Below are 15,356 nucleotides of genomic sequence, written 5' to 3'. Positions count from 1 at the left end.
AGTTCATGGGTATACATATTCTTGCCATGTAGAGTCTACATATGCCTTAGAAGAAAATATCAAAAACTGTATGTTCCTCACAAACACCTAGCACCATGCTAGGCACATCGCAGGTGCTCACTCAGGACTTCCCAACCTTTTTGACAGAGGAATACAGAAGTAATTTGTGATTACTGTTATTGCACTCAAATTCTCCAAACCCCAGAAGACCAACTGGGCCAGCAGCTCATCCACTATCTACGTCCATCTTTCTCGCCAAGGTATTACCTTACTGCAAGGCTGCCAGATTGATTTACCTGATTACGGCCAGCTCTGACTACTCCTCAATAAGTAAACACCTATTTCAACAGGACTTGTAAAGTTGTACTCTCTTTGTGAGGACAGTGAACAGCTTCTTTCTTGGATTTGCACTTCAGAAACACACAGATACCTCTCTGTAGGGGTCTAATGGGACTTCCCAGTACAAAGCAGAAAACTTTCCCAATTCAAACAATGTCCTCAGTTACAATGTGCATATGTACATATATTTTTCTATAAGCCTAGTTGATTGGGTCTATAGATGGCCTCAGGGCAGAAGTAGCCCTGGAGTCTTTTATTTCAGTTTGAAAGGATTTTTAAAGTTGAGAGGAAAATCCATAAGCAAAACAAAACAAAACAAAAAAACAGCAAGAGAGTTTTCTAGAATGTTATTTTTTTTTTTCAACTAAATCTGCCATCTATGTTTCAAAGCAACTTTAGCATTTAAGTCAATTTCAAATGGGATAGGAATTACCCACTTTCTCCCACAAATGTACCTCAGAAGCTCATGGGGCAGGGGAACTCTGGCAGGGGACCACAGCTCCCAGTATGTACCTTGGCCAAATAGGGCTTTCTTAAGGCCACCTCTTTGTTGGAAGGCACAGTGCTGTGAGGGAGTGGCAAGGAGGGAAGGGACCAGCTCAGCCAGGCAGACTCAGTGAAATCAGTCATCAATGATGTGGCAGATGGGCAGCTGCATCCCCATTCAGATGGGGGCGGGAGAACAGGCTAGACCCTGTGGACACTGATGGCCCTGTCCACAGTTGCTCTCTTAGACCAAGAGCCCCAGTGTCCCTCCTGGAAACAAGACTCTTTCAGTACCATTTTATGCATACAGAGAGTGATTATTTGGGATTTGAATGTAGAATCTGAGAGAACAGATCCAAATGAAGGCTTAAAAAAACACTTTATATTTAAAAATGTAAGGCAATTTCACTATATTTTTATTCAAAGTTGTAGTTTAAAAAAAGTATTGTTTGTTTCTGTTAGTCCAAAAGTGACATACTAAAAATGAACTCACAATTTGCTCTCAGGTATATTCACAAAAATGTGATAAAGATGTATGAGAATATATTAACTGAGGCACTATTGTTAATACTAGGAAAATAGAATAGAACTATGTATTCATTGACAGCAAACTGGTTAAATCAATCATTATGCATCCACACCATGGAATACCATGCAATAACCAAAAAGAATGGCAAAATTCTGTATTCAGTGTTAAAAAATATGCTTAAGGCATATGATGTTAAAATAAGAACAACTCTGTGCCAAGTGGCAGAGTGGTGTGGGTCATGATTCCATTTGGAAAAACACAGTAGCTCTGCATATATGAATAACATGATTGTATATAATAGGAAAGGTCTAGAAAGACATTTACGGCCGGCACCATGGCTCAACAGGCTAATCCTCCACCTGCGGCGCCAGCACACTGGGTTCTAGTCCCGGTCGGGGCGCCAGATTCTGTCCTGGTTGCCCCTCTTCCAGGCCAGCTCTCTGCTTGCTGTGGCCAGTGAGTGCAGTGGAGGATGGCCCAAGTGCTTGGGCCCTGCACCCCATGGGAGACCAGGAGAAGCACCTGGCTCCTGGCTTCAGATCAGCGCGGTGCGCCGGCCGCAGTGCGCCGGCCGCGGCGGCCATTGGAGGGTGAACCAACAGCAAAAGGAAGACCTTTCTCTCTGTCTCTCTCTCACTGTCCACTCTGCCTGTCGGGAAAAAAAAAAAAAAAAAAAAAGACATTTACTGAACTTGATAGTGGCTGGCTCCAGAGGATGATGTGGACCATGCTTGGAGAGGAGGGGGTATTTTAGCACACACAGTTCCATCCTATTAAATATTTTTTTAAGTAAGTATGTATTTGTTTCTCATCTGGTGCTCACGTGACAGTCTTGGGTTAACTGTAACATATTACCATTATTGATCCATGCATGACCACTTTTATTTAGTTAATCAGTTATTTTAAATAATAAAGCACCCTTGAGCCCACTACAAACAAAATTTAGACCTTGACAATAACCTACATCTAACCATAGGATCCTCTCCTCCATCTTCTTGTCTTCCAACACCCAATTCCACATTCGCTATTTCTTTTTAAATTACTTAATAAGATAAAATAAAAATAAATGTAAAACATTAACTCAGTTGCCTTTTAAACTGCTCTGGAATCAAACAGAAATGTAACACCTTTAATTCTAGGCTTTTCTCTGCACATAACACAGCCCATCCTCCATTTTTCCAGTGGTGCAATATTGGTCACCCTGGTGGCCACTGAGCTCAAGACACTAACTTTCCACCGGGGAATATCAGAAGCCAAAAAAGAAACTTCTTTCATTAGAGATCACATCCCTGTGAGCAAAGTGAATCAGTGGCTGATTTAAACCCATCCTAACTATATAATTTTAGGCCTCATCTGAGCAGAGCTGGCTTCTCTCTAGGTAGAATGAAGGCATTTGTGACAGCAAGTGATTTCTCAGGAAGTTTTAATTATCACATGTTAAGAGATAACATGACACAGGAGAGTACCTGAGGGCAAAGAAAGGATGAAATTAAACCAATCCTTATAATAGAACACAAATGATGTGGAAACCTGCCATCCAGGATGTTCTAGTCCACCAGTTTTTATTCTAACAATTTTTAGGTCATTTGATTCCATGAATTCTGAGCCACCGTTTAGAATGGAATCTGACCATCTGCATTTGTACAATACACCAAATTATTATGTATTGTGTTAAATTCACATTTGCTGATAAAGAAATGCTTTTCCAAGTATTATGACTTTGCAAGTACTATCTTCGAGTAGCACCCTCAGTTAAGAACTAGTATCAACTTTTTGCAAGTGGACAGGACTTCTTTTTCTTGCATCATCCATTATTTCACATAAAAACATTATCAAACCTAAATCACAGAACAATCGCATCTGAAGGTCTTTCCTGTGAATTTCCTAACATCTGCTTCTTCCACATACACATTATAATTAAATGGGTTCTCAGTGATCAACACTCAATTAACATGAGTGGACAATCCAAAATGGCAAATAAGTCAAAACTACCTATAGATGGTGCTTGTTTGTACATTTGAAGAAGACAGCATCTCATGTCCTTGACTTTATGACATGGAGACAGTCAAGAAAAAATGGCTCTCCTAGCATGCCCTTGCTGACTTCCTGTTCAACTCACCTTGCACACTGGGAATGGATTCCACCATGGGTAGACTGTGTTATTCCTCTAGCTCAAAAACATGACCTGTGGTGTACAGCACCCAAGGTGACAAGGAGTTACACATTTTAAGTCTAATGTTGTTGGGTTATAGATCATACACAAGAGATTAAATAACATCAAAGCCCTATGCCTCTTTGTCCCATGGGAAATGCAGCCACGTCCCCTGTAAATAATGAAAACCAAATCTTGCTTAACTTTTGCTTGTGGCTTTGTGCCGGTGGGGGTGTGGGTGGGTGGGGTGGCAGTTGGGACTGCCTAAAGCAATGGGGTTAGCACCTTGTGTTTCAGCACCACTTACTCCTCTTTCCTTAGAAGCTCCTCCTCCGATTCTGTCAGGCGTTGCCTCAGCGTAGCGATCATTTCCACAGCCACATCCACCTGTCTGTTCAGGGCTCGCTCTCGTCTCTGAACTTCCTGCTTCTTCTGAGTCAGCTGCACGAAAGCTGCCCGAACTTCCAGCAGTTCAGCCGTTTTCTGGGCCAACTCTTTGGTGAGTTTATCAATTCTCTTCTCGATGGTCCTGTCCACAGCCTCAACCATCCGATTGAACTTTTCTCTGACGTGTGCCTCGAAAGCAGCTTTGGTGTCCGAAGTGGGGAGTCCTGGACTTGACCGTGGCCCATCCACCAAGTCAGTGCGCAGGTCCATGGCAGTGTAGGTCTGCACGTAGGACACAGGCCTCTCCGCCACCACCTCAAATGGCTTCCGGTCCTTGGAGTGTTCATGCGAAACGCTGTACAAGTTAACATAGCTGGGTCTCTGCTTTGCCGCTTGGCCACCGCTCTGCAATTTCCCCTGTTGCAGGAGTTCTGTGGAAGTGACCAGGTCTGTGTCTTTGAGCGACGGGAAGAGGCTGCATTTTGTCAGGAGAGTTCTTTCTTCATAGCTGTGACTGAATTCCAGATGGGCCCTCAGGGACGACAAGCTTCTAAATCTGGTGTGGTCTCCACACCTCGGGCAGCGGAATGGCAGGCACACAGCAACATTCTCGAAGGACTCCTGCCAGGGATATCTGTTTTCCTCAAAAGCCTTCTGTTGCATTACTCTAAAAGTCCTAGGAGAGGGGGAGAAGTAGTTTACACGTCTGTTGGGGGAAAATGCTACTGAGATGACTGCTGCTCACCTCCACGAGGACAGAGGCTTTTGGCTTTCAAGTGACTTTGCCTTACAATAGTGCATGCTGATTTTAATGTTGAAAACTATAAACCCCACAGGCCAGATGCAGCCCATGCATTCACTTCTGAACCATCCGCTGCTTCTTTTGCACTACAGTAACTAAGAGGAGCAATTAGACAGACAACTACGAGTTACAAAGCTGAAAATGTCTACTAGTTGGCCTTTACAGAACAAGTTTTCTCGCCATGCCTAGGATCAAAACGGGCGGGGAACAGTTCCTCTTTGCAGATGAGAAAATTGGAGCAAAGAAGTAAAGTAATGAAACCAAGGTCAAATGGTGAGGGACAGATGGAGAGGTGGAATTCAAGTTACCTCCCTCTTGAATTTGGTACACGAAATGAGAAAGCATCCCTACTTCACTGATGCAATCCAGATGAAGCAAAAGTTCCAAAAATGAGGGAAACTCACACAAACTGTCAAAGTAAAGGTCCTAGGAGAGCAAGCTCCGCAATCTTTCCTTTAAGGACAGGAAAGGTATTACCCCAGCTAGGCACAGCAGTAAGCGCACAATCAGCTGAAAAATTTTCAACCTGAGATTTTGCTTTTAATTTTTCCCCCTTTAACGACTGCTGTGACGACATAAATCTGTCTTATCATAGTGATGACCCCTACACTTCAGCTTTATTGAAATTTGGGGACTCAAGATGCCAAGTTACCATTTGGCATGAGTAGGGGCCAGGCCAAGATGCTATGATGCCAGCATGTTGTGCATCGATGGATGTCATCTCTGATCCCGCTTTAACACGACACACTCTAGAGCAGGCCAGTGTTTGAACCACGCAGGTATCGGCATAACTCTCAGTAACAGGAAGTTCTTGCTTTCTTGCAGGATTTCTTTTTTAAATTTTCACCCTAGCAACCCAATTCTGCAAGTACTGCACATTTATTCCCTTCAGGAATGGCTTCTGCGCAAATTTAACAAGCATTGGGACCCCACACAAAGGTGCCCAGCTGGGGTTTTAGGGTGAAAAGTGTCCTTATTGGGTTCCCAACCTCTTCAACAGCAGAGGCGCCCACGATCCCCTGACAGGTAGGCGGGCATAGCTTCCAGGTTAAGCCTCTGGACTCTAGGGACGGGAACCTCTTCCTGTGCTACACTGGGATGTTTAAGGGTTGGTTTTCTGGGGATGAGAGGCAAATTCTGGCCCACAGCCGGTCCCAAGTCATTGGCCAGAGGTGGTCGAAAGCGAATTCTGAATTCTAGGGGGTAGCGGGAAAGGGAGCTATCCCTAGATGCCGGAATGGGTCCCCACTCCGGCGCACGCAGGCTTTTATGGGCCCAGGGGAAACCCCAGTCCCTGGGGTTATCGGAAAAGCCCTCACTTACTCCCACAGAGCGGGGCCGGCTGGCGGTCGCTCTGCCTCCGGGGTCTCCGCTCTTCCGCCTCCGCTCCGCAGCGAGCCCAGGTTCCCGCAGGTGGGGCCGAGAAGCCGGCTCTCCTAACTCCTCTCCAGGCCGCGGAAACGGGAACCCTCCCTAGCCCGGCCGCCCCGAGCGCCGCGCCCGCGGGGGCCCGGCGGTGGGCGAAGACGCCCGGCGTCCACCGCTTACCCGACTTGTTGCTATAGCCGCCGCCGGTGCTGATGCTGCGGGAGCGAAGCGGTTTTCAGCAGAGCCGTAAATCAGGCTGAGCGCGGCCCGCTTCCACCCCCTGCCGCACCCCCGCGCCGGGACCGGCAGCGTCCAGGGCGGAGCGCGGCGTGGGCAGCCGGCGGAGGCGGCGCTCGAGGCCGCTCCGGGCACCGCGCGTCTGGGCTCTGGCGCTGCTGCGGCGCCGCGGCGACACCCGGGCGGGCGACAGCCCCATTCGACCCCGCGGCCGGGGAGCGGGATCCTGCTCAGGATTCCGCTGACATCACCGGGGAAGACGCTGGGGCCACTCCCGAGGGAGAGCTGGGGAGACTGTGCCAGCCTCGCAGGCGCTGCGTTCTCTGCAAGCTCTGGCCAAGCTTGTTTTGCACCCAGTTATTGGGGTTCGAGATGGATGGAGCACGGCTGGAAGGTCCAGGCTTTTATGGCGCGACCTCCTCTTCCCAGGCAAGGGGGCGAGTACTGTCCCAGATAACTAACCTGGGGAGGCTGCTCCAGGCGTGGGAGCCCACTGTCCTGCAGCCAAGTTAGCAGGCAGGACCAAGTCTAGTAAAGGAAGGAGGCTCTTAACGTTAACCGTTAAAACAAGAACCCCGCCTGCACCCCCACTTCTGAGGGGGCCTCTCTCTTTCATCGGAGAAGCAGTTTGTCACCCTGAAGAAGAGATTCACTTCAGAATGACCCTGATGCCTCAGCGAGTCGGATTTTTGTTTGTATGTTTTAATATACTTTGGGATACCCCTAGTCTACCTCCTGAGACAGGAGACCAGGGTTAAAAGTTACTGTTGGGTTTTCTTGTCATCTGCTTGAATACCGTTTTTTAAATAACGTTAAATAGCCCAGTAATTATCTTGCTTGGGATTTTAATTTTTTGGACAAATGAATTTTTCACATCAGTGTATTTAAAAGCCCAAGCACTGGAATCAGACTTGATTTAAACCCTGGGTCAAGCAAATGCACTTTTCTGTGCCTAGGATGTCTCATCTACAAAATGGAGGTAGTTGGGATGATGGTGGGGATGGCATGAGGTGAGGGTGAAGTGCGTCCTGATCACATCAGCCAGCAAGGCTGTGTTTCATTTTTTATCATTATTCCTTCGGTAAGAGAGGGCCTCCCTGCCTGTGAAAAACTGGAAAGGGTATTCCCCTCACATAAATCAAGATGGGCAGTGGTGCTGGGCCCTCTTTTAAAATAATGATTTTATCGAAGGTACCTTTGACTTGCTCTCAAAGACACATTTAGCCCAGCCATCAATTCATTTAGTAAAAATCTTTAAAGTCTGAAAGGGACACACAATGAAGAGCCAGGTCATCTTGGCCATGCTCTGGGGAGAACGCAGAGTAGGTGTCCACAGCAACCCTTGGGTGTTCTACAGAGGAAACGCTCCTGGGTTCAGGCTCTTCCCATTTCTGAGGCAGCTGCTTGTTTTTTGGGCAGTCCAGATCCTTTCCCATTACATGAAAAGATGGAGAATGTCAAGGGTCTTTTCTCTCCCTAAAAAGGCCATAAATATGATCAAGTGATTCTGGATGGATTGTTGTGTCCAGGGTCGAACTGAGCATAGTGGGAAATTCAACTCTGACCAGCATTTGGGACCTTCGGACCACTGGGTCTCCCAGTGTCACCTGTGCACCACCAGCAGCATGCATATCACTCTGGCAACTTGTTAGAAACGCACAGCATTTGGCATCAGACATACTGAATCGGAACCTCTGGAGCCCTAACTTCTGCAATCCGTGCTTTCATAAGCCCTCCGTGATGACTGTGATGAATGCTCAAGTTTGAGAACTTCTGGTTTACACAGTAGTTAACAGATTATCTCACAGCAAACCAGAGAAATGTGTTCTCTCCATGGTCACTGTGTTTCTCAGTGCTGAGCACTTTATAATCTCATTTAATCTTTTTTTTTTAACTTTTATTTAATGAATATAAATTTCCAAAGTACGGCTTATGGATTACAATGGCTTCCCCCCCATAACGTCCCTCCCACCCGCAACCCTCCCCTTTCCCACTCCCTCTCCCCTTCCATTCACATCAAGATTCATTTTCAATTCTCTTTATATACAGAAGATCAGTTTAGCATACATTAAGTAAAGATTTCAACAGTTCGCTCCCACACAGAAACATAAAGTGAAAAATAATAGATGATTTTTTAAATGATGATGAAATCAGATCAGACATATTGTCATGTTTAATTCCAGTGAGAGTCAAGTTGGGAATTGATAATTTCTTCTTTTTTTTTTTTTAACAGAAGATCAGTTTAGTATACATTAAGTAAAGATTTCAACAGTTTGCACCCCCATAGAAACACAAAGTGAAATATATTGTTTGAGTACTCGTTATAGCATTAAGCCTCAATGTACAGCACATTAAGGACAGAGATCCTACATGAGGAGTAAGTGCACAGTGACTCCTGTTGTTGACTTTACAAATTGACACTCCTGTTTATGGCATCAGTAATCTCCCTATGCTCCAGTCATGAGTTTCCAAGGCTATGGAAGCCCCTTGAGTTCTCCGACTCTTGTCTTGTTTAGACAAGGTCATAGTCAAAGTGGAGGTTCTCTCCTCCCTTCAGAGAAAGGTACCTCCTTCTTTGAAGACCTGTTCTTTCCACTGGGATCTCACTCACAGAGATCTTTCATTCAGGTGGTTTTTTTTTTTTTTTTTTTTTTTTTTTTTTTTGCCAGAGTGTCTTGGCTTTCCATGCCTGAAATACTCTCATGGGCTTTTCAGCCGGATCCGCATGCCTTAAGCAAACTACAGGTTTTTAACTACTAAGTAGCACTCCTGTTTCTGATGAGGAAAATAAGGTTGTGAGAGTGACTTACCGGGGCCAGCATTGTGGCATGGCAGGCAAGCTGCCCCCTTTGACACCAGCTTTCCATAGAAACAACAGTTCAAATCCTGGCTGCTTCACTTCCAATCGAGTTCCCTGCTAACGCTTCTGGAAAAGCAGAAGATGACCCAAGTACTTGGGCCCTTGTAACCACTTGGGAGACCCGGATGAAGCTCCTGATTTTGGCCTGGCCCAGTCTTGGCTGTTGCAGCCTTTTGGGGAGTGAAGGAGAGGATGGAAAATCTGTCTCTGTCTGCAACTCTGCCTTTCAAATATATAAATACATTTAAAAAAAATGAAAGAGACTTGCCTAAAGTTGTATAGCTAATAAATAACAGAATCAGGATTAGTAGGTATTTTAAAAACTTATATTCTTCTGTGCCACATTATGCTGTTTTATCCTGCCTCCAAGGATCTTACTAGGAATATGAGAACAAGTCATATATACAGGATAAATTAGATACACAGTAAAAGAAAATCAGGGGCAGGTATTTAGCTTAGCAATTAAGACACCTGTTAAGATGCCAACACCTCACACTGGAGTGTGTGGGTTTGTTACCTGGCTCTAGCTCCTGTCTTTAGCTTCGTGCTCATGTGTATCCTTGGAGGCACTGGTCCTTGCCACACATGTGGAAGACTAGGATTGAGTTTTCAGTTCCTTGCTTTGACCCAGCCCAGCCAGCCAGCCTTTGTGGACATTTGTGGAATGAGCCAAGGGATGAGAATGCTCTCTCGAGCTCCCACCCCACCCCCCACCCCAAATGAATACATTTTGGAAAAACCATCTTTCTCAGAAAGACAATTTTAAAATACAAAACAGAAATTAAGTGGTTAGGTACCTGCAGAGCTTGGTATCTTGCATGGTACACAGTAGATGTTCAATAAATATTTGTAGAGTAATTAATAATCATGGCTCCCACCTTCAGAGTACATACAATGTGTCTGACTCTACTTGTATTTGCACATACACATTTGCACATATCCAGTGTTTGTTTTTTTAAATTTTTTAGTTTTTGACAAGCAGAGTTAGACAGTGAGAGAGAGACAGAGAGAGAGTTATAGACAGTGAGAGAGAGACAGAGAGAAAGGTCTTTCTTCCATTGGTTTATTCCCCTAATGGCAGCCACAGCCGGCACTGCACCAATCCGAAGCCAGGAGCCAGCCAGGTGCTTCCTCCCGGTCTCCCATGCGCATGCAGGGACTCAAGCACCTGGACCATCCTCCACTGCCCTCCCAGGCCACAGCAGAGAGCTAGACTTGAAGAGGAGCAACCGGGACTACTACCCGGAGCCCCAACCGGGACTAGAACCCAGGATGCCAGCACTGCAGGCAGAGGATTAGCCAAGTTAGCCACGGCGCTGGCCCATATCCAGTGTTTGTTAAAGTGAGACCCCTGGGGCCGGCACTGTGGCATAGTGGGGAAAGCCACCCCCTGCAGTACTGGCATCCCATATGGGCACCAGTTCTAGTCCCGGCTGCTCCTCTTCCAATCCAGCTCTCTGCTATGGCCTGGGATAGCAGTTGAGGATGGCCCAAGTCCTTTGGCCCTGCACCTACATGGGAGACCTGGAAGAAGATCCTGGCTCCTGGCTTTGGATTAGCACAGCTCCGACCATTGCAGCCATCTGGATAGTGAACCAGTGGACAAGAGACCTCTCTCTCTCTCTTTCTCTCTCTCTCTTTCTCTCTCTCTCTCTCTCTGCCTCTCCTTCTCTCTGTGTGTAACTCTGACTTTCAAATAAATAAATAAAAATAAAGTGAAACCCACTTTAACAAGAGAGCTTGTCAAAGTGCAGTTGAGTTGCCTGGAACCTGAACTAATAGATTGGAACCTATGGGTGTGGCCTGGAAAACCTGCATTTTCATCTATCACCCTAGGTGACACTCAAGACCCCTAGGGTTTGAGAAACACTCCACTTCTATGTTAACCATCAAGGCAGTAATTAATAGCCCCTTGTGCAGCAGGGAAGATGCTGCTTGAGATGTAATGAATGTTGCTGAAGGTCACAGCATACATATGTGTCAGAAATGGTAAGGATCTGAAGCTAATTGGGCCTGCAAAATCTAGGCTCTTTCCACTGTCACTGTGGAAGGAAAGAAGGAGGAGGGGAGGAAAACAGGAAAGGCAGAAAAGAAAATAGGACAGGAGAGAGGAAAGAAGGAGAGAGGAAAGAAGGAGGGAGGGGAAGCCAAATGATTGATACAGAAAATAGATTTCATTGAGAAGGGAAAGAGCGTTGCAGGCTGGGGCAACCAGAGAATCCACTCTGAAAGACCTAAAACTGAATAGAAAATTATGAGCCCCCTTTCTTGTGTTTACAGAATAACAATCATTCACCATGCTCAGAAGGACTGCCCTTCAAATACAGAGTTCTTGAAACACAGAGGTTGTTTCAATTTTTAAAAATCTATTTATTAAATATGTTAACTACATTTGCCAAAAAACAACCTTTAAGAAGTGAAGAAGAAAAGCACCCAATACAGTGGAGTAGGGAGGGAGCTTACTGCTCTAGTCTAGGAGAATACAGTTTTAAAAAAGTGAACAGACTTCAGTCTCAGGGAAGAGTTAGGGAGAAAATGGCAGAGGAAACTCTATGCAAATTAGAGGGACACATTGGGCCTATGTGGAGGGCGGGGTTGCCCACAACTCAAGACCCCAGCAGCCAAGAGCCTCTGCACCAGCGCTGGAGAATGAGGTGAGACTAGACCACAGCAGCCCAAGGCACTGGGAATAAAGCTGTAGGAAGAGCCTACAGGGAACCAGGCTTGGAGCCCTGTGGCGAACAGTGTACCTGCCAAACTAGAGGAGGAAAAAAAGGGGGGTGGACAGCTGCACCAGCTCATGTCTGCGCCCAGCAACCAGCTGAGTGGAGACTCCTGACTGGTGGGGAGAACTAACAGTGGGCTGGGAGCTCGTGACTGTGGGAGGCTTGTGTGCTGGGACTGTGAAAACCTGAGGCTGTGTGGAAGAATGCACGGTGTCTGGGACTTTGGGCAGTCACTGTGAGAGACACCACATGCTCAGGGCTGCCTGATTATCTGGTGAGGGACATTGCTGGGGAATCTGAGCTTACACTGAGGACTACACAGATCCTTTGTGTGGTCCTTGGGACAGAGTGGACAAATATTATACCCATGGGGGCCAGCACTCGGGCACTGGTCTCCTTTGAGGAGGGGGGCTCAGCTGAGAATAAACCTCCCCTCTGATAAAAAAAAAAGAAGAGATTTATCATGCCAAACTTGGAAGACACCTCTTCACCTTGGAGAACTGAAGTTTCCTGGCCAAACCCACCACATGCCTTTAGATATTAACTGAAAGCAGACACTCCATTTATCTACAGAGGAATAGTACAAAGATAAAAGGCCCCACAGTGAAAAACGAAGAAACCAATTATTATCTCCACAAATGCCGAATAACAAACAAACCAATTCAAGAAACAAGAATAAGGAAGACAACATGACACCCCCAAAAGAACACATCACATCAATACTAGATTGTGAAGATCACCAGTCTGAAGAAATGCCAAAAAAAGAATTCAAAAAATTAATCATAAGATTACATAGAAGCAATCAGAAGCAAACGCACAAACTACTGAAATCTGTAAATGACATGAAAGAAAATTTCTCTAGCAAAATTGAGATCTTAAAGAGAAATCAGTGTGAAATGAAGAATTCAACAGAACAAATAAAAAATGCAATGGAAAGCCTTAACAACAGAATCAATGAAGCAGAAAAAAAGAATATCCAACTTAGAAGACAAAGCACAGGAAAAAATAGTCAAAACAAAAACAAGAAAAGGAAATTAGAAAACTAAAAAACACTGTTGGGAATCTACAGGATACTATCAAATGTTCCAATATACGGGTTCTAAGAGTTCCTGAAGGTATGGAACGAGAAAGGATTAGAAGGCCTTTTTAGTGAAATAAGAACAGAAAACTTCTTTAATTTGTAGAAAGAAAGGGACATACAAGTACAGGAAGCACATAGAACTCATAATAGACATGACCGGAAATGATCTTCAGCACGACACACTATAATCAAACTCACCACAGTGAAGCATAAAGAAAAGATTCTAAAATGTGCATGAGAGAAATGCCAGATTACCTTCAGAGGAACTCCAATTAGACTCACAGCAGACTTCTCATCAGAAACAGTACAGACTAGGAGAGAATAGTGAGATATATTCCAAGTCTTAAGAGAAAAAAAAAAAACTGTCAACACAGAATACTATAGCCTGAAAAGCTCTCATTTATGAATGAAGGTGAAATAAAAGCCTTCCATAACAAACAGAACTTGAAAGCCCTGCAAAAGACGTTTAAGGATGTGCTGCACACAGAAACACATAAACATGGTCATCACTATGAAAGAAGGTAAAGGAAGAAAATCTCCGAGGAAAAGTTCAAAGGAAATTCAAAGTAAAAAATAGGAATATTTTTGGAAAAATGGTAAGGCCAAGTCCTACTTATCACTAGTCACCTTGAATGTAAATAGCCTCAACTCTCCAGTTAAAAGACACAGACTGGCTGATGGGATTAAAAACCAAAACCCATCTATTTGCTGCCTACCTACAAAAAAAAAAAAAAAAAAGAAAAGAAAAGAAACACATCTCAACAACAAAGATGCATGCAGACTGAAAATGAAAAGATGTAAAAAGATATTGCATGCCAACAGAAACCAAAAAAGAGTTGGTGTAGAAATCCTAATAGACTTTAACACAAAAACTATTAAAAGAAACAAGGGTACTATCTAATGAGTAAGGCATCAATCCAACAGGAAGATATAACTATTATAAATGTATGTGCACCTAATTACAGGGCACTTGGCTATTTAAAAGAAATGTTGGGGGCTGGCACTGTGGTGTAGCGGGTAAAGCCGCAGCTTGCAGTGCCAGCATCCCATATGGGCGTTGGTTCAAGTCCCGGCTGCTCCACTTCTGATCCAGCTCTCTGCTATGGCTTGGGAAAACAGTAGAGGATGGTCCACATCCTTGGGCCCATGTACCCATATGGAGGACCCGGAAGAAGCTCCCGGATCCTGGCTTTGGATCGGCCCAGCTCCAGCCATTGCTGCCAACTGAGGTATGTACCAGCAGATGGAAGACCTCTCTCTCTCTGCCTCTACTTCTCTCTCTGTGTAACTCTGACTTCCAAATAAATAAATCTTTAAAAAAAAGACATTAACTCTCTTGGAAAAAAATTAAATGTTAAGGGATTTAAAGGGAGACATAGACTCCAATACAATAGTAATGGGGGACTTCAATACTCCACTTTCAGCAATAGACAGATGAACTAGATGGAAAATCAGCAAGGAAACAGCAGAGTTACTCAACACTATACACTAAATGGACCTAACAGATATCTACAGAACTTTTCATCCCACTGCTGCAAAATACACATTCTTCCCACCAGTGCATAGAACCTTCTCTAGGATTGACAACATGCTAGGCCATAAAGCAAGTCTCAGCAAATTCAAAAAAATCGAAATCATACCATGCATCTTCTCTGACCACAATGGAATGAAGCTGGAAATCAGCAACTCAGGAATCCCTAGAACACTTGCAAACACATGGAGATTGAACAACATGCTCCTGAATGAACGACAAGTCATTGAAGAAATCCAAAGTGAAATCAAAAAATTTCTGGAAACAAATGAACGTGACAATACAACATACCAAAACTTATGGGATACAGCAAAAGCAGTGTTAAGAGGAAAGTTTATACCAATTGGTGCCTACATCAATAAATTGGAAAGCCACCAAATAAATGAAGTATCACTGCATCTCAAGGATCTAGAAAAATAACAGCAAACAACAAACCAAACCCAAAACTAGTAGGAGAAAATAATTAAAATTAGAGTAGAAATCAACAAAATTGAAACAAAAAATACAAAAATAAACAGAACAAAGAGCCGATTTTTTGAAAAAATAAAATGACAAAACACTGGCCCAACTAACCAAAAAAAGGAGAGGACCCAAATCAATAAAAATATAGATGAAAAAGGAAATGTAACAACAGGCACCGCAGAAATAAAAAGAACCATCAGAAATTACTACAAAGAGCAGTATGCCAACAAACTGGGAAACCTAGCAAAAATGAATAGATTCTTGGGCACATACAGTCTACCTAAATAGAGCCTTAAAGACATAGGAAAAAAAAACAGACCAATAACCAAGATAGAAATTAAGTCAGTAAAAAAGACTCTCCAAAATAGAAAAGCCCAGGATCGGATGGTTTCACTG

General features: G+C 44.4%; 1 protein-coding gene across 17 annotated transcripts in view; it reads right to left on the bottom strand.

Moving 5' to 3' along the window:
* The window catches only part of ZNF365 (zinc finger protein 365), a 157,654-nt gene that overhangs the window by 70,053 nt on the left and 72,245 nt on the right, over nucleotides 1–15,356 (bottom strand). For 5 of the 17 annotated variants that reach the window (XM_051823285.2, XM_051823287.2, XM_070057702.1 and 2 more), the window contains exon 3: nucleotides 3,814–4,569. In XM_051823285.2, the coding sequence (XP_051679245.1) occupies nucleotides 3,814–4,556 (743 nt within the window). In that variant the 5' untranslated portion in view covers nucleotides 4,557–4,569. Of the gene's footprint in view, nucleotides 1–3,813; nucleotides 4,570–6,018; nucleotides 6,788–15,356 lie in introns of those variants that run through there. The other 12 variants (XR_011382409.1, XR_007910897.2, XM_051823291.2 and 9 more) reach the window with 9 other exon arrangements.

This window comes from Oryctolagus cuniculus, chromosome 15 (assembly GCF_964237555.1).
Source record: "Oryctolagus cuniculus chromosome 15, mOryCun1.1, whole genome shotgun sequence".
Classification (NCBI taxonomy): domain Eukaryota; kingdom Metazoa; phylum Chordata; class Mammalia; order Lagomorpha; family Leporidae; genus Oryctolagus; species Oryctolagus cuniculus.
Note: the sequence above shows the minus strand (reverse complement) of the source record. Positions and strands in the feature narration are given on the sequence as shown.